This window comes from Erpetoichthys calabaricus, chromosome 7, assembly GCF_900747795.2.
Source record: "Erpetoichthys calabaricus chromosome 7, fErpCal1.3, whole genome shotgun sequence".
Lineage (NCBI taxonomy): Eukaryota > Metazoa > Chordata > Cladistia > Polypteriformes > Polypteridae > Erpetoichthys > Erpetoichthys calabaricus.
In genome coordinates this window covers 187678707-187706604 of record NC_041400.2, presented here as the reverse complement: position 1 = coordinate 187706604, position 27898 = coordinate 187678707, and the positions used below count along the sequence as shown (strand labels likewise).

Here is a 27898-nt window from a genome sequence, read left to right as displayed (position 1 = left end):
GTAACTCTTTTAGTGACACATTAGAGAAATGAAAATTGTGTTTGCCAGTTGTTCGCCTTAAGAAAACTTGAAGAAAGGCTTACCGACATCTTACACAGTGTTACAAAGGGATTCCATCTCTGGCTGTAGCCTTGGCCAATTTCTGACTCCATTCTTTGTCACTTTTGCTCTTAGTAGTTTCCTTCAGCTAGTAGGACATCCTGTATCATTCTCCTTAATGTCATCATTTGACGGATTGCATTACAACGGCCAACTTACAAGTCGATAACACAAGTTTTGCATGTTATTCTAATCAGATCAGATATGAATGATTACAGTATTTGTGGATGTTCACTATGCCTAAATAACCAATGACAGCATTAATGAATGACCGCCATATTTAAAAAAAACTTTTACTAAGTTCCTTCCTTCCCACCGCAGGGCGCACACACACTAAGCACAATTTAGGATCGCCAATGCACCTAACCTGCATGTATTTGGACTGTGGGAGGAAACCAGAGCGCCTGGAGGAAACCCACACAGACACGGGGAGAACATGCAAACTCCACGCAGGGAGGACCCGGGAAGCGAACCCGGGTCTCCTAACTGTGAGGCAGCAGCGCTACCCACTGCGCCACCATTGCCCAACACTGTCTGCAAACAATTTCTGATGCTTCTACTTGTCCACGAGTCAAAAAGGTTGAAAACCACTGCCATAAACCATATCAGGGAACCCACGGCAGGCTTCATCCGGGGAGAACATGCAGACTTCGCGCAGGGAGGACCAAGGAAGCGAACCCGGGTCTCCTAACTGTGAGGCAGCAGTGCTACCAACTGTGCCACCGTTGCCTGACACCATCTGCAAAAAATTTCTGATGCTTCTACTGGTCCACAAGTCAAAAAGGTTGAAAACCACTGCCATAAACCATATCAGGGAACCCACAGCAGGCTTCATCCCAGGAGGCCAGACACCAAACTCAAAAGCAAGGCTTCGGCCTACACAGGCCCAAAAACAAGACATGGGCTTTTAAAGTTTAAAATTATCATAAAATTGACCGTTTGGAGGAGAAGATTAATATTATAAACCCCTGGATTTCAGGTGAACATAATGAAATGGTGTTCTTTGAAATTTAAGGACTTAAAAAGGTAAAGTATTCACAAAACAAGGAAAAAGGAGCACAAAAAGTAATCAAAAGGCTAACAATGCCAGACTGAAATCCAATTCCCTAGTCAAAAACAGAGCCACAATTATATAAAAAAGAATAGACACGTATCTTCTTTAACCTCTTCTTCTACACTAACCTGTGTTCTTCTATGGACTTGTTGAACTTGTTTGGATAATCACAGCCTGAAACGCACTTCATCCAATTTCCAGTCATGGGGTTCAAGAGCTTACCCTGGCCATATATAGGCTGTAACAATAAAGAGGGAATGAAATTGACAAGGGTGGGTAACTGTTAGGTACCACATTTAAAATGAAGAAAAGTAGGGAAACGAAAAGAGCTCAAGCAAAAAGTTGAGGATATCTCATGTCCCCCTACCGGCTATGCTCGCCGTATCCATGCCAGTGTCTTAGGGTAATCTTCTTCTGTGGTGCTCCATGCTCATCAGATATGGGTTCCCAATGGAATGCCCAGTTCAGGTGACGTGGTTCCTTGAATAGCGCCCAGGGTGGAAGAGATGGGACCTGGAAACTGGAAGTGACGTCAGGGTCCATTTTGAGACATCTCCTCTGGTGTGTAGGTGAAAGATAAGCAGGGATTATTAGTGACCATGGTCTCTCGAGTGCTCGGGGTAGTAGGCTTACCTTGTTTGAACCTCTTGGATGCTCCCCATGTGCACACATGTGACTAATAAAATGTTTTTATGTTTAAAGTACCCTGAGGTGGTATTCTCTGTAAAAGGTGTACATCTTTCTATATATAAAATCTTGAGCTTTTTCTTTTTTTTACTTTTTCGTGGGGAAAGTATTGTAATCGTCCAAAAATTCCATTTGGAGATCTTGATGAATCTTGACATTTTAGACCTCACTCAGTCCAATTTACTTTTTCATAGGAAAAGTATTGTAATCGTCCAAAAATTCGATGTTAAGATTTTGATGATTCTGTTTTAGACCTCCCTGAGTTTGAAAATACCATTTTTGGAATTATGTCTGTGTGTCTGTCTGTGTATACAGTGCATCCAGAAGGCATTCACAGCGCATCACTTTTTTCACATTTTGTTATGTTACAGCCTTATTCCAAAATGGATTAAATTCATTTTGCTCCTCAGAATTCTACACACAACACCCCATAATAACAACATGAATAAAGTTTACTTGAGATTTTTGCAAATTTATTAAAAATAAAAAAACTGAGAAATCCCATGTACATAAGTATTCACAGCCTTCAGCCATCAAGCTGCCTCCCCTATTTGGCCAGTGCTGGGCCAGCCAATCCGATGAAAGGACCCCTCCTTCCCATGATTCCTGAGCTCCTCCGTCCTCCAAGTGCCACATTTGAGTAGTAACGAGATTTCTATAGACTCGTGTCATATGGGGAATGTAAAAATACTTCGTTGTAATGAAAATTTTGTTGTAAAGATATTCGCTGTAACAGAATTTGACCTGTATACTGAAATTTCCTTTTCTTTCAGTGTTTGATTAACCTAAACTTTTAAATTTAAACCTCTGACCTTTCCACCATTTTAGACCATTCATTGTATTTCACCTGATTACATTTGAAGAAAAACTCTGAGGTAGTGTGCACTACACTGGTAGTGTGCATATAGTTCTTTATGGTGGTGCACATCACAAAAAGTGCTTTTTTTAAAAGGACATTCATTCTTGACTAAGAAGGTTTCTTGAGAGAAAACAAAAACGCCAGTCTGCCAAAGTATCCAACGGTCACATATGTGTGTCTTTTTACAGATTGAGTTCCTGGATGAAGAGACGGAGATTGTGGCTCAGATGTATCAGCTCATCGAACATTATCACGTGCCCACGCCACCGGAGGATTTTGCGGTTTACGCTATGCTGAGGCCTTCAGTCATCACTGTGCACAACTCGATCGATAAAGCAGTTGGGGAGAGAGAAGCCAAAATTGAAAAATTCTGTCACCTTCTGGAGAAGGACATCTTAGAGCTCAATGCTGAAGTGAAGACTTTAAAACAGCAGGCCCAGGTATCCGTCCATCAAACGTTCTCTCTCTTTCTTTTTTTTTTCCATTTCCATTGTTTTTTTTTTTTTTTGTTCATTGTGTACTCAAGCCCGTGGACTATTTGATTACCTGCTATCTCGCCTCCGTTATTGCTTACATTTTCTCTTCCCTGCTGAGCTTCTATTTCAAAAGTGACTTTCCACCAGTTTCTTGTTTGTTACGGTGGTCCGAGCGGCTTTCACGTTTTCAGCCTCCATGAATTATTTTCTACTCCTCTCTTGGGTGCTGTGTTATTGTAAAGTAATACAATGCCAACGTATTATGTTGTAATTTTGTTATACAGAACTGCTTCAGTCACCTTTTTGTTTGTTTTTAACGATTTGCTCTTGCTGTTGGCTCTCCTCGCTTTCTACTGAGTTGGGCTTGAATTCTGGTTTCTTAAGTTTGATGGGATAGATAGATAGATAGATAGATAGATAGATAGATAGATAGATAGATAGATAGATAGATAGATAGATATATAGATAGAAAGATAGATAGATAGATAGATATGAATGGCACTATATGATAGATAGATAGATAGATAGATAGATAGATAGATAGATAGATAGATAGATAGATAGATAGATAGATAGATAGATAGATAGATATGAATGGCACTATATGATAGATAGATAGATAGATAGATAGATAGATAGATAGATAGATAGATAGATATGAATGGCACTATATAATAGATAGATAGATAGATAGATAGATAGATAGATAGATAGATAGATAGATAGATAGATAGATAGATAGATAGATAGATAGATAGATAGATAGATAGATAGATAGATATGAATGGCACTATATAATAGATAGATAGATAGATAGATAGATAGATAGATAGATAGATAGATAGATAGATAGATAGATAGATAGATAGATATGAATGGCACTATATAATAGATAGATAGATAGATAGATAGATAGATAGATAGATAGATAGATAGATAGATAGATAGATAGATAGATAGATAGATAGATATGAATGGCACTATATAATAGATAGATAGATAGATAGATAGATAGATAGATAGATAGATAGATAGATAGATAGATAGATAGATATGAATGGCACTATATAATAGATAGATAGATAGATAGATAGATAGATAGATAGATAGATAGATAGATAGATAGATATGAATGGCACTATATAATAGATAGATAGATAGATAGATAGATAGATAGATAGATAGATAGATAGATAGATAGATAGATAGATAGATAGATAGATAGATAGATATGAATGGCACTATATAATAGATAGATAGATAGATAGATAGATAGATAGATAGATAGATAGATAGATAGATAGATAGATAGATAGATAGATAGATATGATGGCACTATATAATAGATAGATAGATAGATAGATAGATAGATAGATAGATAGATAGATAGATAGATAGATAGATAGATAGATAGATAGATAGATAGATATGAATGGCACTATATAATAGATAGATAGATAGATAGATAGATAGATAGATAGATAGATAGATAGATAGATAGATAGATAGATAGATAGATATGAATGGCACTATATAATAGATAGATAGATTAGATAGATAGATAGATAGATAGATAGATAGATAGATAGATAGATAGATAGATAGATAGATAGGATAGATATGAATGGCACTATATAATAGATAGATAGATAGATAGATAGATAGATAGATAGATAGATAGATAGATAGATAGATAGATAGATAGATAGATAGATAGATATGAATAGCAATATATAATAGATAGATAGTAGATAGATAGATAGATAGATAGATAGATAGATAGATAGTAGTAGATAGATAGATAGATAGATAGATAGATTGAAAAGGCATTATATAATAGATAGATAGATAGATAGATAGATAGATAGATAGATAGATAGATAGATAGATAGATAGATAGATATGAATGGCACTATATAATAGATAGATAGATAGTAGATAGATAGATAGATAGATAGATAGATAGATAGATAGATAGATAGATAGATAGATAGATAGATAGATATGAATGGCACTATATAATAGATAGATAGATAGATAGATAGATAGATAGATAGATAGATAGATAGATAGATAGATAGATAGATAGATAGATAGATAGATAGATAGATAGATAGATAGATAGATAGATAGATATGAATGACACTATATAATAGATAGATAGATAGATAGATAGATAGATAGATAGATAGATAGATAGATAGATAGATAGATAGATAGATATGAATGGCACTATATGATAGATAGATAGATAGATAGATGAAAGGCATTATATAATAGATAGATAGATAGATAGATAGATAAGATAGATAGATAGATAGATAGATAGATAGATAGATAGATAGATAGATAGATAGATAGATATGAATGGCACTATATAATAGATAGATAGATAGAAGATAGATAGATAGATAGATAGATAGATAGATAGATAGATAGATATGAATGGCACTATATGATAGATAGATAGATAGAATGAAAGGCATTATATATAGATAGATAGATAGATAGATAGATAGATAGATAGATAGATAGATAGATAGATAGATAGATAGATAGATAGATAGATAGATAGATAGATAGATAGATAGAATAGATAGATAGATAGATAGATGATAGATAGCGTGGAGGATGGCCGGGGTTCATGCCCGGCCAGGACGTCCCTTCTACTTGTATTCCGGGGGAGCAGCCATGGACTCCTCAATATCTGCCCCAGGACGCTTGGTGGCAGCCTCCCTGGTTGATGATGCCTCAGTTTCCCACAGGGTTTCATGGGAGATGGAGTTGTGGGGACCTGGGATGGCCGCCAGGGGGCGAGGCAGAGATAGTTAAGCCCAGCTGGTCTAATCATGGGCCCCACATGGGAATGCAATTGGGAACAGGTGAGCAAGCACCAAGAGTACTCCCGGGAGGGCCATAAAAGAAGCCAGCAACCACCACTCAGGGCCAGAATCAGGAGGAAGAGGACGAGGTGCTTGAGAGGAGTGGTGGTGCCAACGGAAGGATTGCTGTCTTGAGAAAGAGGTACTTTGGGACTGTGTTATACCTGTGGGGTTCACGGGGAAGACGTGCCCCACAGGTGAAGAAAAAGATTTGTGTTGTGTTAAGTGCTTGTGGGACTGTGTTGGGCCTGTGGGACACGGGGAAGACGTCCCCCACGACTGAAGAGAAAATAAAAAGAGTTGTATTCAATTCATACGTGCCTCAGTGTGAGTCTGTGCCGGGTCGGATGCTTATATAGCACCTTATTCACAATAGATAGATAGATAGATAGCTCTTGACCGTCACATGTCCACACATGTTAAAAGCATGTCATGGGGTGTATTTACTTTTGAATGATAACAGTTTTTGAAGTCTTTTTGAATTTACTAACCTGGTTTATATTTGCATTGTTTCGTTTTTTTTAGGATCCTCAGATAATTGATATTTTCTCAGACAAGAACAAGATTAAGCAGTTACTTCAAGGCATGCAAACCACCATTGATGAGCTACAGCAGCAAGCCTTTCAATACAAATCCTTCCAGAAACAATTCAAGGTATGTTGGGCACATCTTTTCATTCATTCATTTTCCACCATTTATCCGAGATCAGATCACACAGGGGGCTAACGGTCTTAGCAGTGAGGCCCGTCTGTCCCTCTCCACAGCCACAGCTGACACCTCACACTGTGGGATCCTCCAGGTTTCACAGCAAGTCTCCCGTTCTCTTCTTTTTTACATCTTCATTTTGTCATCTGTGGGCACAGAGCTGATGTGACTTGCTGAAAGCTCCAGTTTGGTCTCATCTGTCCAATGGATATTCTCACACAAGCTGTGGGTTGTCAATATGCAGTTTAGCAAATTCCAGTCTGGATATTTTACTTTTTTTTTTTCAACAGTCGAGTCCTCCTGGATCTTCTTCCATCAAGCCCACTGTCACTCAAAAAAGTGATGGATGTTGCAATCAGACACTGATGGACCTCAACCTTGGAGTTCAGCTTGTATCTCTTTGGAAGTTGTCCTTGGCTTTGTGTCTGCCATTCTCACTTTCCTTCTGCCCATTCTTAGATCGATTTTCCTCTTGCGGTTGCGTCCAGGGAGGTAGTCTACAGCCCCATGGACCTAAAACTTCTTGATGACATTTACAGCTGTTGTCACAGGAACATCAGTCTGCTTGGTGATGGTCTTCTAGCCTTTGCCTTTCACATGCTGGTCTGTCATTTTCCTTCTCTTCTCCTCAGACGACTCTCTCTTTTGGTTTCTCTGGTCCATGTTCTGTGTGGGACACATGATGACACCAAACGGCAGAGTGACGACTTTACTCCATTTCAATCTGCTGAATGACTGATTGCATGATTGGAGACGTGTGTGATATGAATTCAAGCAAACAGGGCGTTTGAAAAATCACTTGAATTCATTTATTTAGGATCTTTTCTAGGGACCACAACACATTTGTCCAGGCCATTTTAGAAGATCTTTGTAGAATAAGCAACACTTCATCTCTTGTCACACTTGCTGTGCTTGACATATCAAAGGCATGCAGATACACAGCAGACAATTGGTTTTAATTGAATCACTTTTCAGGAGGCAGACAATACGTTTTTCAAGGAGCTCTAAGGGGACCAACAAATCTGTCCACTTCTGAATTAATTTGATCTCTTGGTTTTGACTCATTTCAATTTTTTTTTTACAAATCTTATGCCAAATGGCATATGATAGAGACATATTCATTGCATTTAACATTCCAACAGATGGTGCATCAAAAATATTAACACTACTTTTATGAATCCCATACCAAATGGCATATGAAAGAGACATATTTATTGCATTTATCATTCCAGCAGATGGTACATCACAACAATAAGGCAACGCTTATAAATCCCATACCAAGTGACATATGACAGACACATATGCATTGCATTCGTCATTTCAACAAATGGCACATCAAACATTAGCACTGCTTTTACGAATCCCATGCAAAATGATATATAACAGACATACTGTATGCATTGCATTTGTCATTCCAGCAGATGGTGCATCAAAAATATTAACACTACTTTTATGAATCCCATGCCAAATGACATATGAAAGAGACATATTTATTGCATTTATCATTCCAGCAGATGGTACATCACAACAATAAGGCAGCGCTTATAAATCCCATACCAAGTGACATATGACAGAGACATATGCATTGCATTCGTCATTCCAACAAATGGCACATCAAACATTAGCACTGCTTTTACGAATCCCATGCAAAATGATATATAACAGAGACATACTGTATGCATTGCATTTGTCATTCCAGCAGATGGTGCATCAAAACATTAACACTGCTTTTATGAATCCATAACTAAATGGCATATAACACGGACATAAGCTTTGCATTTGTCATTCCAACAGATGTTGCATCACAACATTAACACTTCTTTTATGAATCCCATAACAAATTGTCTGTAACCAAGACATATGCATTGGATTTGTCATTTCAACAGATGGTGCATCACAACATTAACACTGCTTTTGCGAATCCCTTAACTAAATGGTATATAACATGGACATAAGCATTGCATTTGTCATTCCAACAGATGCTGCATCTCAACATTAACACTGCTTTTACAAATTCCATACCAAATTGTATGTAACCAAGACATATGCATTGCTTTTTTCTTTCCAACAGATGGTGCATCACAACATTAACACTACTTTTGCGACACCCATACCAAATGACATAGAGCAGAGACATGCATTGTATTTTTCATTCCAACAGATGGCACATCACAAACATTTGTTGTAATGCATTTTATTACTACAAATGTTTGTGATGTAGCATCTGTTAGAAGAAAATGCACTGCATTTTTATTACAATGTGCTTTACAAAATACATTCAAATAGATGATGCACTGTAAACTTTAATGCTGATGTCAGTCTTGATTACTTAGGTTTTAATCTGCCTTAAATGTATAGCACAACTAGTCATCCAAATATTTTATTACGCCAGGTAGCCACTACGACCTTCCAAGGTGCCTTTACTAGGTGATCAAGCGTGAATAAGAATTCTTGGTTAATGAAACATTTTTCTCTTTATTGATCAGGTTGAAGTGACGAAATACGAAGCGTTGGAAGAACTAAATGCAGAACTCAGGCTTAAACAGCTCCTTTGGAACTCTCTAGATGAATGGGATATCATGGAGACTGAATGGATGGAGGTAAGAATCCTACATTATTGTGCTGGAACATTCACATATGATGGATTCAGAAAGTATTCAGACCCTGTCGCACTCTGCATGCTTTATTGTGTTGTAGATTTAATTCTCAACAGATAAAGTTGCCATTGTTGCCTTTCAATCCACACTCACTAACCCACCATAACAAAATGAAAACCTATTTTCAGAAAAGATTACAAATTTATTAAAAATCATAATCTAAAATCTCTCATGTCTAGAAGTATTCAGATGCTTTTGCTGTGGCACTCAGGTATTGCGCTCAGGTGTATCCTGTCCGCTTTAATTCTCTGTGAACTTGATTGGAGTCCACCTTTAGCAAACTGAATGGATTGGGCATCATTTAGAAAGACACACATGGACCTTTGTATAGAAGATCCCACATTTCAGGACTAAAACCAAGACATGAAGTCCATGCAGGGAGGACCTGTTAAGTGAACCTGGGTCTGCGAGGCAGCAGCGCTATCACTGCGCCACCGTGCCGCCCACAATTGAATTCAACTTTGTTTGATATTTAAAATAAAGTGTTATTTAGGTCTTGATGAGTTTGGGTCCAGATATTCTCTTAAGTGTCTGCCACATTGAAAAGATAAGATTGCAATTCAGATTGTGGATTGTGGTTTTGTGTGAAAAGGATCGTGAAATGATTTTTTGGAAAGATCGCCCGCCTCTAATTTGACTAATCAAGTTTTCAAATTTATGTAGGATTCATTAACCCTTTGCCGAGCTACTTGGAAAGGGGTGGCGAGCTACCGCTATACCTCACGAGCGACATGTTGGAGACCCCTGCTCTAACGTTTTCCTTAATTTTTCACTTAAACTGACACTTAAGTCTTCATCCTGCCTCAAGAATGATTTAAGATATGAGGAGGTAGGGGAAGTGACGGTGAAGGTGGTAGGGATGAGAACGGCGCCCGTACACATTCACCGCATGGCCGCCCTTCTGGCCACGGCCGAGAGTTGATTCTACAATAAAATAAAAATAAAAAGTGGAATAACCTTGGAGGTCAATCATGACCCCGAAAGCAGACAATAGACGTCACGTAGTATACGTGTACCAAATGTCAGGTCAATAGATCAAACAGTTTGTGAGCTACAGGTGATTTAAAATCCTGGACAGACAAACGAACAGCCACAGTAGCGTATTATACAGTGGTGTGAAAAACTATTTGCCCCCTTCCTGATTTCTTATTCTTTTGCATGTTTGTCACACAAAATGTTTCTGATCATCAAACACATTTAACCATTAGTCAAATATAACACAAGTAAACACAAAATGCAGTTTGTAAATGGTGGTTTTTATTATTTAGGGAGAAAAAAAAATTCAAACCTACATGGCCCTGTGTGAAAAAGTAATTGCCCCCTGAACCTAATAACTGGTTGGGCCACCCTTAGCAGCAATAACTACAATCAAGCGTTTGCGATAACTTGCAATGAGTCTTTTACAGCGCTCTGGAGGAATTTTGGCCCACTCATCTTTGCAAAATTGTTGTAATTCAGCTTTATTTGAGGGTTTTTCTAGCATGAACCGCCTTTTTAAGGTCATGCCATAGCATCTCAATTGGATTCAGGTCAGGACTTTGACTAGGCCACTCCAAAGTCTTCATTTTGTTTTTCTTCAGCCATTCAGAGGTGGATTTGCTGGTGTGTTTTGGGTCATTGTCCTGTTGCAGCACCCAAGATCGCTTCAGCTTGAGTTGACGAACAGATGGCCGGACATTCTCCTTCAGGATTTTTTGGTAGACAGTAGAATTCATGGTTCCATCTATCACAGCAAGCCTTCCAGGTCCTGAAGCAGCAAAACAACCCCAGACCATCACACTACCACCACCATATTTTACTGTTGGTATGATGTTCTTTTTCTGAAATGCTGTGTTCCTTTTACGCCAGATGTAACGGGACATTTGCCTTCCAAAATGTTCAACTTTTGACTCATCAGTCCACAAGGTATTTTCCCAAAAGTCTTGGCAATCATTGAGATGTTTCTTAGCAAAATTGAGACGAGCCCTAATGTTCTTTTTGCTTAACAGTGGTTTGTGTCTTGGAAATCTGCCATGCAGGCCGTTTTTGCCCAGTCTCTTTCTTATGGTGGAGTCGTGAACACTGACCTTAATTGAGGCAAGTGAGGCCTGCAGTTCTTTAGACGTTGTCCTGGGGTCTTTTGTGACCTCTCGGATGAGTCGTCTCTGCGCTCTTGGGGTAATTTTGGTCGGCCGGCCACTCCTGGGAAGGTTCACCACTGTTCCATGTTTTTGCCATTTGTGGATAATGGCTCTCACTGTGGTTTGCTGGAGTCCCAAAGCTTTAGAAATGGCTTTATAACCTTTACCAGACTGATAGATCTCAATTACTTCTGTTCTCATTTGTTCCTGAATTTCTTTGGATCTTGGCATGATGTCTAGCTTTTGAGGTGCTTTTGGTCTACTTCTCTGTGTCAGGCAGCTCCTATTTAAGTGATTTCTTGATTGAAACAGGTGTGGCAGTAATCAGGCCTGGGGGTGGCTACGGAAATTGAACTCAGGTGTGATACACCACAGTTAGGTTATTTTTTAACAAGGGGGCAATTACTTTTTCACACAGGGCCATGTAGGTTTGGATTTTTTTTCTCCCTAAATAATAAAAACCATCATTTAAAAACTGCATTTTGTGTTTACTTGTGTTATATTTGACTAATGGTTAAATGTGTTTGATGATCAGAAACATTTTGTGTGACAAACATGCAAAAGAATAAGAAATCAGGAAGGGGGCAAATAGTTTTTCACACCACTGTATATAAAGGTAGGAACCCGTGACCAAAAAGTGAGTCACCAATCCCCCCTTGTTGAGTTGAGCACGAACATCTGAGGGAGGGGTTAGGAGTGTTAACGTGAGAGCAGGAGGTCCCCATTGGTGAACTAAGAGCAATATCGTCATATCTGAGAGCCACTAGTACCCAACTACATGACAGGAGGTCCCCATTGGTGAATTGAGGTTGATTGTCAGAGCTGAGAGCCACTTAAACCCAACTACATGACCCAATTCGCAACCCACCACGACCTACTAACATCATAAACAACAGCAACCTGAGACCACAAAGTGAGTCACCAATCCCCCTTTGTTGAGTTGAGCACGAACATCTGAGGGAGGGGTTAGGAGTGTTGACGTGAGAGCAGGAGGTCCCCATTGGTGAACTAAGAGCAATATCGTCATATCTGAGAGCCACTAGTACCCAACTACATGACAGGAGGTCTCCATTGGTGAACTGAGGTTGATCGTCAGATCTGAGAGCCACTAGTACCCAGCTACATGACAGGAGGTCTCCATTGGTGAACTGAGAACGAACGTCAGATCTGAGAGTCACTAGTACCCAACTACATGACAGGAGGTCTCCATTGGTGAACTGAGAACGATCGTCAGATCTGAGAGTCACTAGTACCCAACTACATGACAGGAGGTCCCCATTTTTGAATTGAGATTGATCGTCAGAGCTGAGAGCCACTCACACCCAACTATGTGACCCAATTCACAACCCATAAACCTACTAACATCATAAACAACAGCAACCTGAGACCACAAAGTGAGTCACCAATCCCCCCTTGTTGAGTTGAGCACGAACATCTGAGAGAGAGGTTAGGAGTGTTAACGTGAGAGCAGGAGGTCCCCATTGGTGAACTGAAAACGATCGTCAGATCTGAGAGCCACTAGTACCCAACTACATGACAGGAGGTCCCCATTGGTGAATTGAGATTGATCTACAGAGCTGAGAGTCATTCACATCCAACTATGTGACCCAATTCGCAACCCATAAACCTACTAACATCGTAAACAACAGTAACCTGAGACCACAAAGTGAGTCACCAATCCCCCCTTGTTGAGTTAAGCATGAACATCTGAGAGAGAGGTTAGGAGTGTTAACGTGAGAGCAGGAGGTCCCCATTGGTGAACTGAAAACGATCGTCAGATCTGAGAGCCACTAGTACCCAGCTACATGACAGGAGGTCTCCATTGGTGAACTGACAACGAACGTCAGATCTGAGAGTCACTAGTACCCAACTACATGACAGGAGGTCCCCATTGGTGAACTGAGAACGATCGTCAGATCTGAGAGTCACTAGTACCCAACTACATGACAGGAGGTCCCCATTTTTGAATTGAGATTGATCGTCAGAGCTGAGAGCCACTCACACCCAACTACATGACCCAATTCGCAACCCACCACGACCTACTAACATCATAAACAACAGCAACCTGAGACCACAAAGTGAGTCACCAATCCCCCTTTGTTGAGTTGAGCACGAACATCTGAGAGAGAGGTTAGGAGTGTTAATGTGAGAGCAGGAGGTCCCCATTGGTGAACTGAAAACGATCGTCAGATCTGAGAGCCACTAGTACCCAACTACATGACAGGAGGTCCCCATTGGTGAATTGAGATTGATCTACAGAGCTGAGAGCCATTCACATCCAACTATGTGACCCAATTCGCAACCCATAAACCTACTAACATCGTAAACAACAGTAACCTGAGACCACAAAGTGAGTCACCAATCCCCCCTTGTTGAGTTAAGCATGAACATCTGAGAGAGTGGTTAGGAGTGTTAACGTGAGAGCAGGAGGTCCCCATTGGTGAATTAAGAGCAATATCGTCATATCTGAGAGCCACTAGTACCCAACAAAGTGACAAGAGGTCCGCATTGCTGAACTGAGAGCGATCATCAGAGCTGAGAGCCACTCGCACCCAACTACGTGACTCAATTTGCAACCCACCACTACCTACTAACACCATAAACAATAGCAACCCAAGACCACAATGTGACTCACCAATCCCCCCCTTGTTGAGTTGAAAACGTACATCTGAGAGAGTGGTTAGGAGTGTTAACGTGAGAGCAGGAGGTCTCCATTGGTGAACTGAAAACGATCGTCAGATCTGAGAGCCACTAGTACCCAACTACATGACAGGAGGTCCGCATTGGTGAACTAAGATTGATCATCAGAGCTGAGAGCAACTTGAACCCAACTACGTGACCCAACTCACAACCCACCACAACCTATTAACATCATAAACAAAGTATCTATCTATCTATCTATCTATCTATCTATCTATCTATCTATCTATCTATCTATCTATCTAAACAACAACAACCCAAGACCAACAGTGAGTTGTGACCCAGTGGCTGGGAAACACCAGTCTAGTTGTCTCTCCCATTGTAATCTGTCTGTGAGATCTTCAGCGAATCTCTTAATCTATCTGTGCGGCAACTGTTAAAAAATGAACTGACATTGAGTATTACTTGGAAATAACAATCATTTTTGCACAGGTGATAAGTAATTTCATTGGTGTTTTTCTTCTATATTTTGTAGAGCCGGTTTGATTTGCTAGACCCAGAACAACTGACTGTGAAAGTGACAAAATACGCAAAGATTGTGACTCAACTGGAAAAGGGGCTTCCTCCAAATAACGCAGTGCCAAAGCTAAAGGGGAAAGTCGAACAGATGAGAGAAAAGGTAAGACCAACCTTTTTGCTGCTTTTCGTTTATTCGCGTCCTTCATCGTTAACACAGGAGGTTAGAAGAATGACTATATACGAGGACGGGTCAGTAAGTGTCTTCACTTTGGTGATCGTTTGGCTTGGGCTGCCTGTAATGACATGGCATTGTCTGTGGTCCTAGTAGTAAACTCTCGACCTTGAGCAGTCAGTTTCTCTTGCAGTAAATGTGGTTGAGTAAAAGAGAAGACGAAACACAGAAGAAGGTTTGACTCACAGTCACAACCGCGTATAACATGCAACAAAAGAAAAAAAAAAGAAAATTTTTATAGAGATATACAGTGCATCCGGAAAGTATTCACAGCGCATCACTTTTTCCACCTTTTGTTATGTTACAGCCTTATTCCAAAATGGATTAAATTCATTTTTTTCCTCAGAATTCTACACACAACACCCCATAATGACAACGTGAAAAAAGTTTACTTGAAATTTTTGCAAATTTATTAAAAATAAAAAAATTGAGAAAGCACATGTCCATAAGTATTCACAGCCTTTGCCATGAAGCTCGAAATTGAGCTCAGGTGCATCCTGTTTCCTCTGATCATCCTTGAGATGTTTCTGCAGCTTCATTGGAGTCCACCTGTGGTAAATTCAGTTGACTGGACATGATTTGGAAAGGCACACACCTGTCTATATAAGGTCCCACAGTTGACGGTTCATGTCAGAGCACAAACCAAGCATGAAGTCAAAGGAATTGTCTGTAGACCTCCGAGACAGGATTGGGGAAGGTTACAGAAAAATTTCTGCTGCTTTGAATGTCCCAATGAGCACAGTGGCCTCCATCATCCGTAAGTGGAAGAAGTTCGAAACCACCAGGACTCTTCCTAGAGCTGGCCGGCCATCTAAACTGAGCAATCTGGGGAGAAGGGCCTTAGTCAGGGAGGTGACCAAGAACCCGATGGTCACTCTGTCAGAGCTCCAGAGTTCCTCTATGGAGAGAGGAGAACCTTCCAGAAGGACAACCATCACTGCAGCAATCCACCAATCAGGCCTGTATGGTAGAGTGGCCAGACGGAAGCCACTCCTTAGTAAAAGGCACATGGCAGCCCGCCTGGAGTTTGCCAAAAGGCACCTGAAGAGAGAACAAAAATTCTCTGGTTTGATGAAACAAAAGATTGAACTCTTTGGTGTGAATGCCAGGTGTCACATTTGGAGGAAACCAGGCACCGCTCATCACCAGGCCAATACCATTCCTACAGTGAAGCATGGTGGTGGCAGCGTCATGCTGTGGGGATGTTTTTCAGTGGCAGAAACTGGGAGACTAGTCAGGATAAAGGGAAAGATGACTGCAGCAATGTACAGAGACATCCTGGATGAAAACCTGCTCCAGAGCGCTCTTGACCTCAGATTGGGGCGACGGTTCATCTTTCAGCAGGACAACGACCCTAAGCACACAGCCAAGATATCAAAGGAGTGGCTTCAGGACAACTCTGTGAATGTCCTTGAGTGGCCCAGCCAGAGCCCAGACTTGAATCTGATTGAACATCTCTGGAGAGATCTTAAAATGGCTGTGCACCAACGCTTCCCATCCAACCTGATGGAGCTTGAGAGGTGCTGCAAAGAGGAATGGGCGAAACTGGCCAAGGATAGGTGTGCCAAGCTTGTGGCATCATATTCAACAAGACTTAAGGCTGGAATTGCTACCAAAGGTGCATCGACAAAGTATTGGGCAAAGGCTGTGAATACTTATGGACATGGGATTTCTCAGTTTTGTTATTTTTAATAAATTTGCATAAACCTCAAGTAAACTTTTTTCATGTTGTCATTATGGGGTGTTGTGTGTAGAATTCTGAGGAAAAAAATGAATTTAATCCATTTTGGAATAAGGCTGTAACATAACAAAATGTGGAAAAAGTGATGCGCTGTGAATACTTTCCAGATGCACTGTAAGTAATGTCTTTTCAAACTTGACTCCAACACAGAACTGAACTCAAATGAGAGGTTTCTGATTTTTAAGGGCTGTTGGCAGTACAACAACAGCAACAACAACATTTATTTCTATAGCATGTTTTCATACAAATGATGAAGCTCAAAGTGCTTTACAAGATAAAGAAAGAAATGAAGAAAAAAATAAAAATAAAATTAGGCAATACTAATTAAGAAAGAATAAAGTAAGGTCTGATGACATGGGAGGACAGAAAAAACTAAAAAACAACTCCAGACGGTTGGAGAAACCAGAATAAAATCTGCAGGGGCTTCTGAGGCCACAAGACCACCCAGCCCCTCTTACATAAATGATCTCAATCAGTCCTCATGGCTTTCAAGCTTCACGTGGAAGAATTAGACGATGACGGTCATGTGGACCTCTGGCCCTCAATCCATCAATGGAGGGACATCACGGTATTTTGATTGGGTGGTGGAGGCGCAGATCACAACAACACAGAAAACTGGAAAAAGAACAGCAGAGAAAGTAGGGGTTAGTATGGATTACGGAGCCATGAAAAAAAAAAGATAATTCAATGCATTTACAGAATAAGGGATACACTAAAGTGAAGCTATGAGAAAGCATCCATCCATCCATTCATTATCCAACCCGCTGTATCCTAACTATAGGGTCACAGGGGTCTGCTGGAGCCAATCCCAGCCAACATAGTGCGCAAGGCAGGAAACAAACCCCGGGCAGGGCGCCAGCCCACACACTAAGCACACACTAGGGATAATTTCGGATCGCCAATGCACCTAACCTGCATGTCTTTGGATTGTGGGAGGAAACCCACGCAGACACGGGGAGAACATGCAAACTCCACACTTGTAGGACCTGGGAAGCTACCCACTGCTCCACCGTGCCGCCCTATGAGAAAGCAATGTTACAATAATGAGTTTTCAGCAGTTTGTTAAAGTGCTCCACCGTACTCGTCTGGTGAATTTCTATCGGTCAGCTATTCCAGATTTGAGGTGAATAACAGCAGAAGGCCGCTTCACCACGTCTTTTAAGTTTAGCTCTTGGAATTCTAAGCAGACCCTCATTTGAAGATCTAAGGTTGCGATTTGGAGTGTAAGGTGAGAGGCATTCCACAATATAAGATAGAGCGAGATGACTGAAGGCTTTGTAAACCATAAGCAGTATTTTAAAGTCAATTCTAAATGTCACAGGTAACCAGTGTAGTGACATCAGAACTGGGGTGATGTGCTCGGATTTTCTTTTCCTAGTTAAGATTCTGATCTGCATTGCGCACTCATTGCTATCGACTGATGTCTTTTTTTGGGTGGTCCTGAGAGGGGTACATTACCGTAATCTAGCCGACTGAAAACAAAAGCGTGAAATAATTTTTCAATGTTATAAGAGGTCTAACGTTTGCTATATTTCATAAATGAAAACGTGCTGTCCTAGTAATCTGATTAATATGCAATTTAAAATTTAGGTCAGAGTCAATAATGACCCCTCTTGACTTCTAAGCCTAATGGATTAAGTTTATTTTTAATACCCTCACTATATCCATTTTTGCCAATCACTGAGATTTCGGTTTTCTCCTTATTTAGTTTGAGAACATTAAGTAAGGGACGGGTCCAGGTGGGCGGGCGGGCAACGGAAGTGACGTCAGCAGTGGCGTGGCCCTTAGTCTTCCTTTCTGCACAGGAACAAAGAGAAATGGCATTAGAACACAGAGCCGTCCCCTGGTTCGGCAGGTAGCTACCATCACCAGAGCCCTTAAGCTGCCTCCCAAGCGCACACACGTGAACAGTTGCTTAACTCTCTTTGCACCAAAGGAGAGCAGTAAGCAGTGATCTTCTTTTTATGATGTACCAGCAGCCATACCACATGCACTTTAGATGAGGCCATCCACCTGAAGCTAAGCCTGTTCAGGCCTCGCCACTACTTGGATGGGAGACCATCTAGGAAAAGTTTGAGTTATTGCTGAAAGAGGTTCTTACAGGGGTCTGAATTTGGATCCCAATGGCCCAGTGCAGAGACGGGGACACTGTGCTGCAAAAATGGAGCAGTTCTTCAGATGAGATGTAAAACTTGACTCTGACTCTCTGTGCTCATAAAAGATCCCTGGGCCCCCCTTTGTAAAGAGTAGAGTATATCCCGATCTCCATAGTCTAGTCATTCTGGCCCCCTAATCATCCGTGTCTATAACTGGCTAACTGTTTCTCACCACCTAACAGCTCATGTTTGGCGAACATAGTGGTGCAAGAAAGGCTGCCATCACATCATCCAGGTGCTACACCCCCTCAGTAGGGGCTGGGTGGTCTCGTGGCCTCGGAACCCCTGCAGATTTTGTTTTTTTGTTCTCCGGCCCCCTAGAGTTTTTTTTTTGTTTGTTTTTCTGTTCTCCTGGCCATCTGACCTCATTTTATTCTTTGTTACTTAGTTGTGCCTAATCTTATTTTTATATTTTTCTGTTTTCTTTCCCCGCGGTGGGTTGGCACCCTGCCCGGGATTGGTTCCTGCCTTGTGCCCTTGACCCCCCGTGACCCTGTGTTCGGATTCAGCGGGTTGGAAAATGGATGGATGGATGTTTTCTTTCCTCATCTTGTAAAGCACTTTGAGCGACAGCATTTGTATGAAAATGTGCGATAGACATAAATGTTGTTGTTGTTACACATTAGTGATGGTGGAAGTAGCACCCTACTCACTATGAAAAAACGCTTTGAGTACTGAGAAAAGAGTTAGATATTGTCACAATGAGGAGTCACAGACATCATGAAGGTTTAGGGGCAGCCACCCGTATATATTGTTGCCAGGGTGCAGAATTGAAGTAAATTGAACAGAGATGTTCACAGATTTGGGTCCAGAATATTACTGACTCTGTGGAGGTAAGATGGCGGTTTTAAAGTCCAATAAAGGAAATGACATCATCTGGGCCGGAACCGGAAGTCACATCATGCCCTTGGGCGGAAGTGACATCATCGGTGGTGCTGAAACCCTGTGGGATTTCCCGTGAATGGTCTGCAAGAGATTGATAGAGACAGTCAGTGCACCCGCCTCCCCCTGGTCTGCTGTGGAATTACTATCATTTAGGGCCTTCAGCTGTCTCCCAGTCACACATGTTAGAAGGCTGGCATCCTTCAACATCTGCAATAACATGCTGCAGATGTTCTATAAGACGGTTGTGGCGAGTACCCTCTTCTATGCAGTGGTGTGCTGGAGAGGCAGCATAAAGAAGACAGACACCTCACGCCTGGACAAACTGGTGAGGAAGGCAGGCTCTATTGTAGGCACGGAGCTGGACAGTTTGACATCCTTGGCAGAGTGACGGGCGCTGAGCAGACTTCTGTCAATCATGGAGAGTCCACTGCATCCACTGAACAGGATCATCTCCAGACAGAGGAGCAGCTTCAGCGACATACTGCTGTCACCGTCCTGCTCCACTGACAGACTGAGGAGATCGTTCCTCCCCCACACTATGTGACCCTTCAATTCCACTCAGGGGGGTAAATGTTAACACTATACAAAGATATTGTCTGGCTGTATACCTGCATTGTTATCACTCTTTAATTTAATATTTTCTTTATCAGTATGCTGCTGCTGGAGTATGTGAATTTCCCCTTGGGATTAATAAAGTATCTATCTATCTATCTATCTATCTATCTATCTATCTATCTATCTATCTATCTATCTATCTATCTATCTATCTATCTATCTATCTATCTATCTATCTATCTATCTATCTATCTATCTATCTATCTATCTATCTATCTATCTATCTATCTATCTATCTATCTATGTGTGACAATATAGAGAATTATTGCTATTATTATTATTCTTATTCTTATTATTTGTGGACACCAGGGTGTGCTCCAAATCCCCAAACATCCAACACAAGCAGACTCTGGATACAAGGTAAAAGCAAAAAAAGAGTCTTTTATTGTGGGAAAACTCTTCTCACAAGCGTTTCCCACCACCACAACCACAAGTACAATAAAGCACTCTATAACACAACTCTCTTCTTCTTCTCTCACTATTCACTGCCTCCTCCACTCCTCCTCGCATGCTTTGTCCACCTTCTGCCCAACTCTGGCTCGTCCATGTCAGGCAGACAGCTTCTTTTATCTCATCCCCAGGAGTGTTTCTGGTTGACATGACACTGCAGCTCTGAAGCACTTCTAGGTCGGGTTAGAGCCTAGTACAGTAGGAACTTTCAAATCCTGCAGCTCCCCCATGGGAGTCAAGAAGTCTGTCCCCCAGGACTTCAATACGTGTCACACCTTGTGGGTCACCCCTGTGTAGGCATGGGACCTCCTGCCTCTTTTCAAGTCTGTTTTCTTCCTGTGCCACCTGGCCACACAACTAGAAGGGAGTCCAATCCAGCAGGGACGCCATGCCTTACACTGGATAGGATCTGTGTGCGTGTGTGTGTGTGTACGTGTTAATGTTCACGTGCAGGAGTAGATGATCCTAATAAACATACCTGGTGAGTGCCACAAAATTTACGGTAACACAATGAGCCACGAGAAGTAATAAAATACTTTATGAATTCTAGAGGAACTGAAAGAAATACAGTACTGTGCAAATGTTTTAGGTAGGTGTGTAAAAATGCTGTAAACAAAGAATGCTTTCACAAATGGAAGTGTTAATCATTTATTTTCATCAATCAACAAAATGCAGTGAATGAACAAAAGAGAAATCGAAATCAAATCAATATTTGGTGTGACCACCCTTTGCCTTCAAAACAGCATCAATTCTTCTAGGTATACTTGCACACAGTTTTTGAAGGAACTCGGCTGGTAGGTTGTTCCAGACATCTTGGAGAACTAACCCCAGATCTTCTGTGGATGTAGGCTTCCTCACATTCTTCTGTCTCTTCATGTAATCCCAGACACACTCGATGATGTTGAGATCAGGGCTCTGTGGAGGCCATACCATCACTTCCAGGACTTCTTGTTCTTCTTTACGCTGAAGATAGTTCTTAATGACTTTGGCTGTATGTTTGGGGTCGTTGTCCTGCTGCAGAATAAATTTGGGGCCAATCATACGCCTCCCTGATGGTATTGCATGATGGATAAGTATCTGCCTATATTTCTCAGCATTGAGAACACCATTAATCCTGACCAAATCTCCAACTCCATTTGCAGAAATGCAGCCCCAAACGTTCAAGGAACCTCCACCATGCTTCACTGTTGCCTGCAGGCACTCATTATTGTACCGCTCTCCAGCCCTTTGACAAACAAACTGCCTTCTGCTACAGCCAAATATTTCAAATTTTGACTCATGTCCAGAGCACCTGCCGCTATTTTTCTGCACCCCAGTTCCTATGTTTTCGTGCATACTTGAGTCGCTTGGCCTTGTTTCCACGTCGGAGGTATGGCTTTTTGGCTGCAAATCTTCCATGAAGACCACTTCTGGCCAGACTTCTCCAGACAGTAGATGGGTGTACCTGGGTCCCACTGGTGTCTCCCAGTTCTGAGCTGATGGCACTGCTGGACATCTTCCGATTTTGAAGGGTAATAAGCTTGATGTGTCTTTCATCTGCTGCACTAAGTTTCCTTGGCCGACCACTGCGTCTACGATCCTCAGCGTTGCCCATTTCTTTGTGCTTCTTCAAAAGAGCTTGAACAGCACATCTTGAAACCCCAGTCTGCTTTGAAATCTTTGTCTGGAAGAGACCTTGCTGATGCAGTAGAACTACCTTGTGTCTTGTTGCTGTGCTCAATCTTGTCATGACATGAAACTGTCTTCCACAACCTCACCTTGGTAGCAGAGTTTGGCTGTTCCTCACCCAGTTTGAAGCCTCCTACACAGCTGTTTTTGTTTCAGTTAATGACTGTGTTTCAACCTACGTGTGACATTGATGATCATTAGCACCTGTTTGGTAGAACTGGTTGATCAGACACCTGACTAGAATCCTACAAAATCCCTGACTTTGTGCAGGTGGACCGATAAGAATTGATGCTGGTTTGAAGGCAAAGGTAGGAACTCCAAATATTGATTTGATTTAGATTTCTCTTTTGTTCACTCACTTTGCATTTTGTAAATTGATATATTTTTGAAAGCATTCTTTGTTTACATCATTTTTTCACACCTGCCTAAAACTTTTCCACAGTACTGTAAATACTTGGGAAACGTTAGAAATGCCAACAGCTCATTACCTTTAACTTAGTTTTTATTTCCATTTCATTCTAAGTCCACGTGTTTCACTAGTACATTTACGTGCTCTATTAAATGTCACCTGATAATTAATGACATTGTGTTGTGTATGTCTGTTTATCTTTTTAGCTCCCAACAATCGCAAACCTGAGAAATCCTTGCTTGAAACAAAGACACTGGGAATTATTGGAAGCCATTTTGGAAGCCAAACTGTATGAGCAGCCAATCAGTCTTACAAGCCTGCAAGAAATTCACGCTTTTGATTATGCTCAACAAGTAACAGACATATCAGGTCAGGCCTCGGGAGAAGAATCTTTGGAGAGGATTCTGAAAAAGGTGAGAATTTTGATTAATGCTACCTAACGTGTGCTGTTATGTTCTGTCGCGGGTCCCGTCCTTGGGTTTTACTTTAGTTTACCTTTATTGTCCACAAGTAATCTTGCCTGAAGAAGGGGCCTGAGTTGCCTCGAAAGCTTGCATATTGTAATCTTTTTAGTTAGCCAATAAAAGGTGTCATTTTGCTTGACTTTTCTCTACATTCATAATGGCTAACACGGTACAACACCCTTGTCCACAAGTGGAAATCTGTTTTGATCCAATCAGTAAGATACAAAACACATTCCTATTGTGAAGGCAATGGGGGGCGCCAGAGGGCCCCAAACCCTCAACATGAACACACCAAGACAGCCCCGGGTTCAAATAAATGGGTGTTTTATTACCAGGTACCTTGTATACACAAGCACAAGTCACCTCTCCATCAGTCACCTCTCCTCTCCCCTCCACACTGCCCTGCTCCAGTCAAGTGTGGCCATCCTTCCTCCCAGCTCCGAATCACCTGCACTTTAATTGAGAAGTCGAAACTACTTCCTGTGATGTGACAGAGCCAGTTGGAAGCACTTCCATGTTATGAGAAAGCCAGGGAGATCCTCCCCTGGCAGCGCCACCTGTCGTCCACCAGGGAGATCCCACAAGGCTGTTCCTCTTGACTCCAACTCCCATACAACTCCCATCCAGACTGGTTCTCTATATGAGGGACACTGCCATCTATTAAAGTGAGGGATGAACTGCTCCCTGCCTTGCTCTCCTGCCAGTTCTTGTACTCTTTGGGTATCCCATAAGGTTTCCCAACCGGATATTGCCCCAATTTAGTCCAACCTTCGATTATGTCATCACAGCAATGTATGGACTCCGCCTCCGTACAGTGTACATATACATGTATAACCTCAATAATCCATCGGGATTGGGACCGAGGCCGTGACGGATAAGAGAAAAGATGGTCCTCACAGGTGGCGCAGTGGTAGTGCTGCTGCTTTGCAGTAAGGAGACTGTGGAAGATTGTGGGTTCACTTCCTGGTTCCTCCCTGTGTGGATAGCGTTTTGAGTACTGAGAAAAGCGCTATATAAATGTAATGAATTATTATTATTATTATGGATAACAGAACAGCTTCTTTAAAAGTGATATACTGTACATTAGTGAATAGTCATATTTATTTACAATACAAAATATAATATAGTATCCATCCATCCATCCATTATCCAACCCGCTATATCCTAACTACGGGGTCACGGGGGTCTGCTGGAGCCAATCCCAGCCAACACAGGGCGCAAGGCAGGAAACAAACCCCAGGCCAGCCCACCACAGTAATATAGTATTAACAAAATTAATGAATTCATATAATATTGTAACAATCAGCATAATAAGGAAACACAACTCAGAGGTAGTGGAGTTTCCTACGTTTTACTTGGAGTCTTCATTCTGTAACAAAATGGTGCCCTGTTTTATACTCTTGTTATCTGGGTTACGGAGCACCTCTCCAAAACCATAAAAGAAAGCTTTCCCTACCAATCAGTTTATCTCCTGCCACTCACGTTCCTTTTCTTTCTTTACCGCAAACACTCCTACTTATTGTCTCCTGACTCTCTACTCAAAACTTTCTCCTGTCGCTCATCTCCTAACAGACGTGTCCACCCCTCACAGAACCCCTCCTGCACGTCACAATATATTAACAAAATGCAATTTAACAGAATTTAAAAATAAAATTAAAATACAGGGGAACATTAACATTACCATCAGTGGTTTCCATTTTAAACACGTTTTCAATTTTGTCGTCATCACGCTTTATATCGTTCACTCTTGTTCTTCCTACTCCATAAACTGAAGCAATACTTGAAGTACTTTTGCTGTTCTTTACACATTTAATTATTTCTGTTTGTTGTGACAATTCCAAAGCCACATTCTTAACTGTATCAGTCATAGCAGTGTATAGTAGATTAATTGTAATAAAAGAGAAAAGCTACGAAACACTATTAAAACTGGAGGTACAGTGCATCCGGAAAGTATTCCCAGCGCATCACTTTATCCACATTGTGTTATGTTACAGCCTTATTCCATAATGGATTAAATTCATTTTTTTCCTCAGAATTCTACACACAACACCCCATGATGACAACATGAAAAAAGTTTACTTGAGATTTTTGCAAATTTATTAAAAATAAAAAAAATTGAGAAAGCACATGTACATAAGTATTCACAGCCTTTGCCATGAAGCTCGAAATTGAGCTCCGGTGCATCCTGTTTCCCCTGGTCATCCTTGAGATGTTTCTGCAGCTTCATTGGAGTCCACCTGTGGTAAATTCAGTTGACTGGACATGATTTGGAAAGGCACACACCTGTCTATATAAGGTCCCACAGTTGACAGTTCATGTCAGAGCACAAACCAAGCATGAAGTCAAAGGAATTGTTTGTAGACCTCTGAGACAGGATTGTCTCGAGGCACAAATCTGGGGAAGGTTACAGAAAAATTTCTGCTGCTTTGAAGATCCCAATGGGCACAGTGGCCTCCATCATCCGTAAGTGGAAGAAGTTCGAAACCAGCAGGACTCTTCCTAGAGCTGGCCGGCCATCTAAACTGAGCAATCGGGGGAGAAGGGCCTTAGTCAGGGAGGTGACCAAGAACCCGATGGTCACTCTGTCAGAGCTCCAGAGGTTCTCTGTGGAGAGAGGAGAACCTTCCAGAAGGACAACCATCTCTCCAGCAATCCACCAATCAGGCCTGTATGATAGAGTGGCCAGACGGAGGCCACTCCTTAGTAAAAGGCACATGGCAGCCCGCCTGGAGTTTGCCAAAAGACACCTGAAGGACTCTCAGACCATGAGAAAGTCTCATCAGACCAGAGAATTTTCTAAGATTGAACTCTTTGGTGTGAATGCCAGGCGTCACATTTGGGGGAAACCTGGCACCATCCCTACAGTGAAGCATGGTGGTGGCAGCATCATGCTGTGGGGATGTTTTTCAGTGGCAGGAACTGGGAGACTAGTCAGGATAAAGGGAAAGATGACTGCAGCAATGTACAGAGACATCCTGGATGAAAACCTGCTCCAGAGCGCTCTTGACCTCAGACTGGGGCGACGGTTCATCTTTCAGCAGGACAACGACCCTAAGCACACAGCCAAGATATCAAAGGAGTGGCTTCAGGACAACTCTGTGAATGTCCTTGAGTGGCCCAGCCAGAGCCCAGACTTGAATCCGATTGAACATCTCTGGAGAGATCTTAAAATGGCTTCCCATCCAACCTGATGGAGCTTGAGAGGTGCTGCAAAGAGGAATGGGCGAAACTGGCCAAGGATAGGGGTGCCAAGCTTGTGGCATCATATTCAACAAAACTTGAGGCTGTAATTGCTGCCAAAGGTGCATTGACAAAGTATTGAGCAAAGGCTGTGAATACTTATGGACATGGGATTTCTCATTTTTTTTTATTTTTAATAAATTTGCAAAAACCTCAAGTAAACCTCAACTAAACTTTTTTCACATTGTCATTATGGGATGTTGTGTGTAGAATTCTGAGGAAAAAAGTGAATTGAATCCATTTTGGAATAAGGCTGTAACATAACAAAATGTGGAAAAAGTGATGCGCTGTGAATACTTTCCGGATGCTCTGTACGTAACTGACGCTGTGATTTCAAAATGCAGCCTGACACCTGGTGCTGGGGAAGAACACTACATGCTGGCGCAAGGGAGAGTTGCTCCAATATGCAGAGCTCGCACACAGAAAAGTGTGTTACTACATATACAAAGTATTCTTGTTTGCCAGAATTCCTTTTACTTGACATTTGTTGGCTTTTACTCATCAGAATCAATGCTGGTCAGGTGACTTGTGATGTTAATATAATCTATAATGTCTGACTGACTTAGGTGGAAGATTCATGGAAGTCAATGGAATTTGTGGTTCTACCTCATCGAGACTCAAAAGACGTTTTTATCCTCGGTGGCACAGATGAAGTGCAGGTATGTAAAACTCTTTGCTTATTAGAGTTGATAATGTTTTTCTAACCCTGTAAAAATCATCCTACAATTACTGAAACGATTAAAGAAGTCAAGGTTTGGGTTAATGGTACGATAAAATAGTTACTAAAGTAAGTAGAACTACATCCTCTTGTTTGAACCTTTTGTTCGACCAGAGACTCTCATTTCCTACCCAACTCAAAAGACATGTACATTACCGTATATACTCACGTATAAGTCGTGTCTTGAAACCCAAAAAAACGATCATAAAATCAGACCCCGACTTATACGCCCATTCAAAAATGCGACACTTAATGTTTTTTTTTTACATCTTGCTTCCTCCAATCTCACATCAGTTTCTCAGACACATCGAATTTTGTTGCAGCAGCACAGTTACCAATTTCTTTCGCCACTTCAACAACTTTTAATTTCAAAACCAGCTTCATATTTTCTTCTGATCGAACTCTCCATCGTAGATAAGGGATGCTCTTATGATAAAGGTGTATGAGGGTGTGAGATACAAAAAACACAAATCAGTGCAAACGTCAATGGAATAGTTCTGTTATTAGCGTGTTTTTCACATAGCAATACATAGAGAAAAAAGGCTGTGTGCTCCGTTGTTATTCTCTCAGGTGGGCGTTAGCATATTATAATCTCTTGGACCAATAGCGTGAGTTTTCCACA

General features: G+C 41.3%; 1 protein-coding gene across 1 annotated transcript in view; it reads left to right on the top strand.

Annotated features, from left to right (window-relative positions):
• dnah6 (dynein, axonemal, heavy chain 6) overlaps nt 1-27898 on the top strand; it is a 439386-nt gene that overhangs the window by 86799 nt on the left and 324689 nt on the right. Inside the window, exons 15-20 of the mRNA XM_051929949.1 lie at nt 2888-3139; nt 6583-6711; nt 9249-9362; nt 14715-14858; nt 23061-23267; nt 27125-27217. Coding sequence (XP_051785909.1) covers nt 2888-3139; nt 6583-6711; nt 9249-9362; nt 14715-14858; nt 23061-23267; nt 27125-27217 — 939 coding nt within the window. The remainder of the gene's footprint in view (nt 1-2887; nt 3140-6582; nt 6712-9248; nt 9363-14714; nt 14859-23060; nt 23268-27124; nt 27218-27898) is intronic.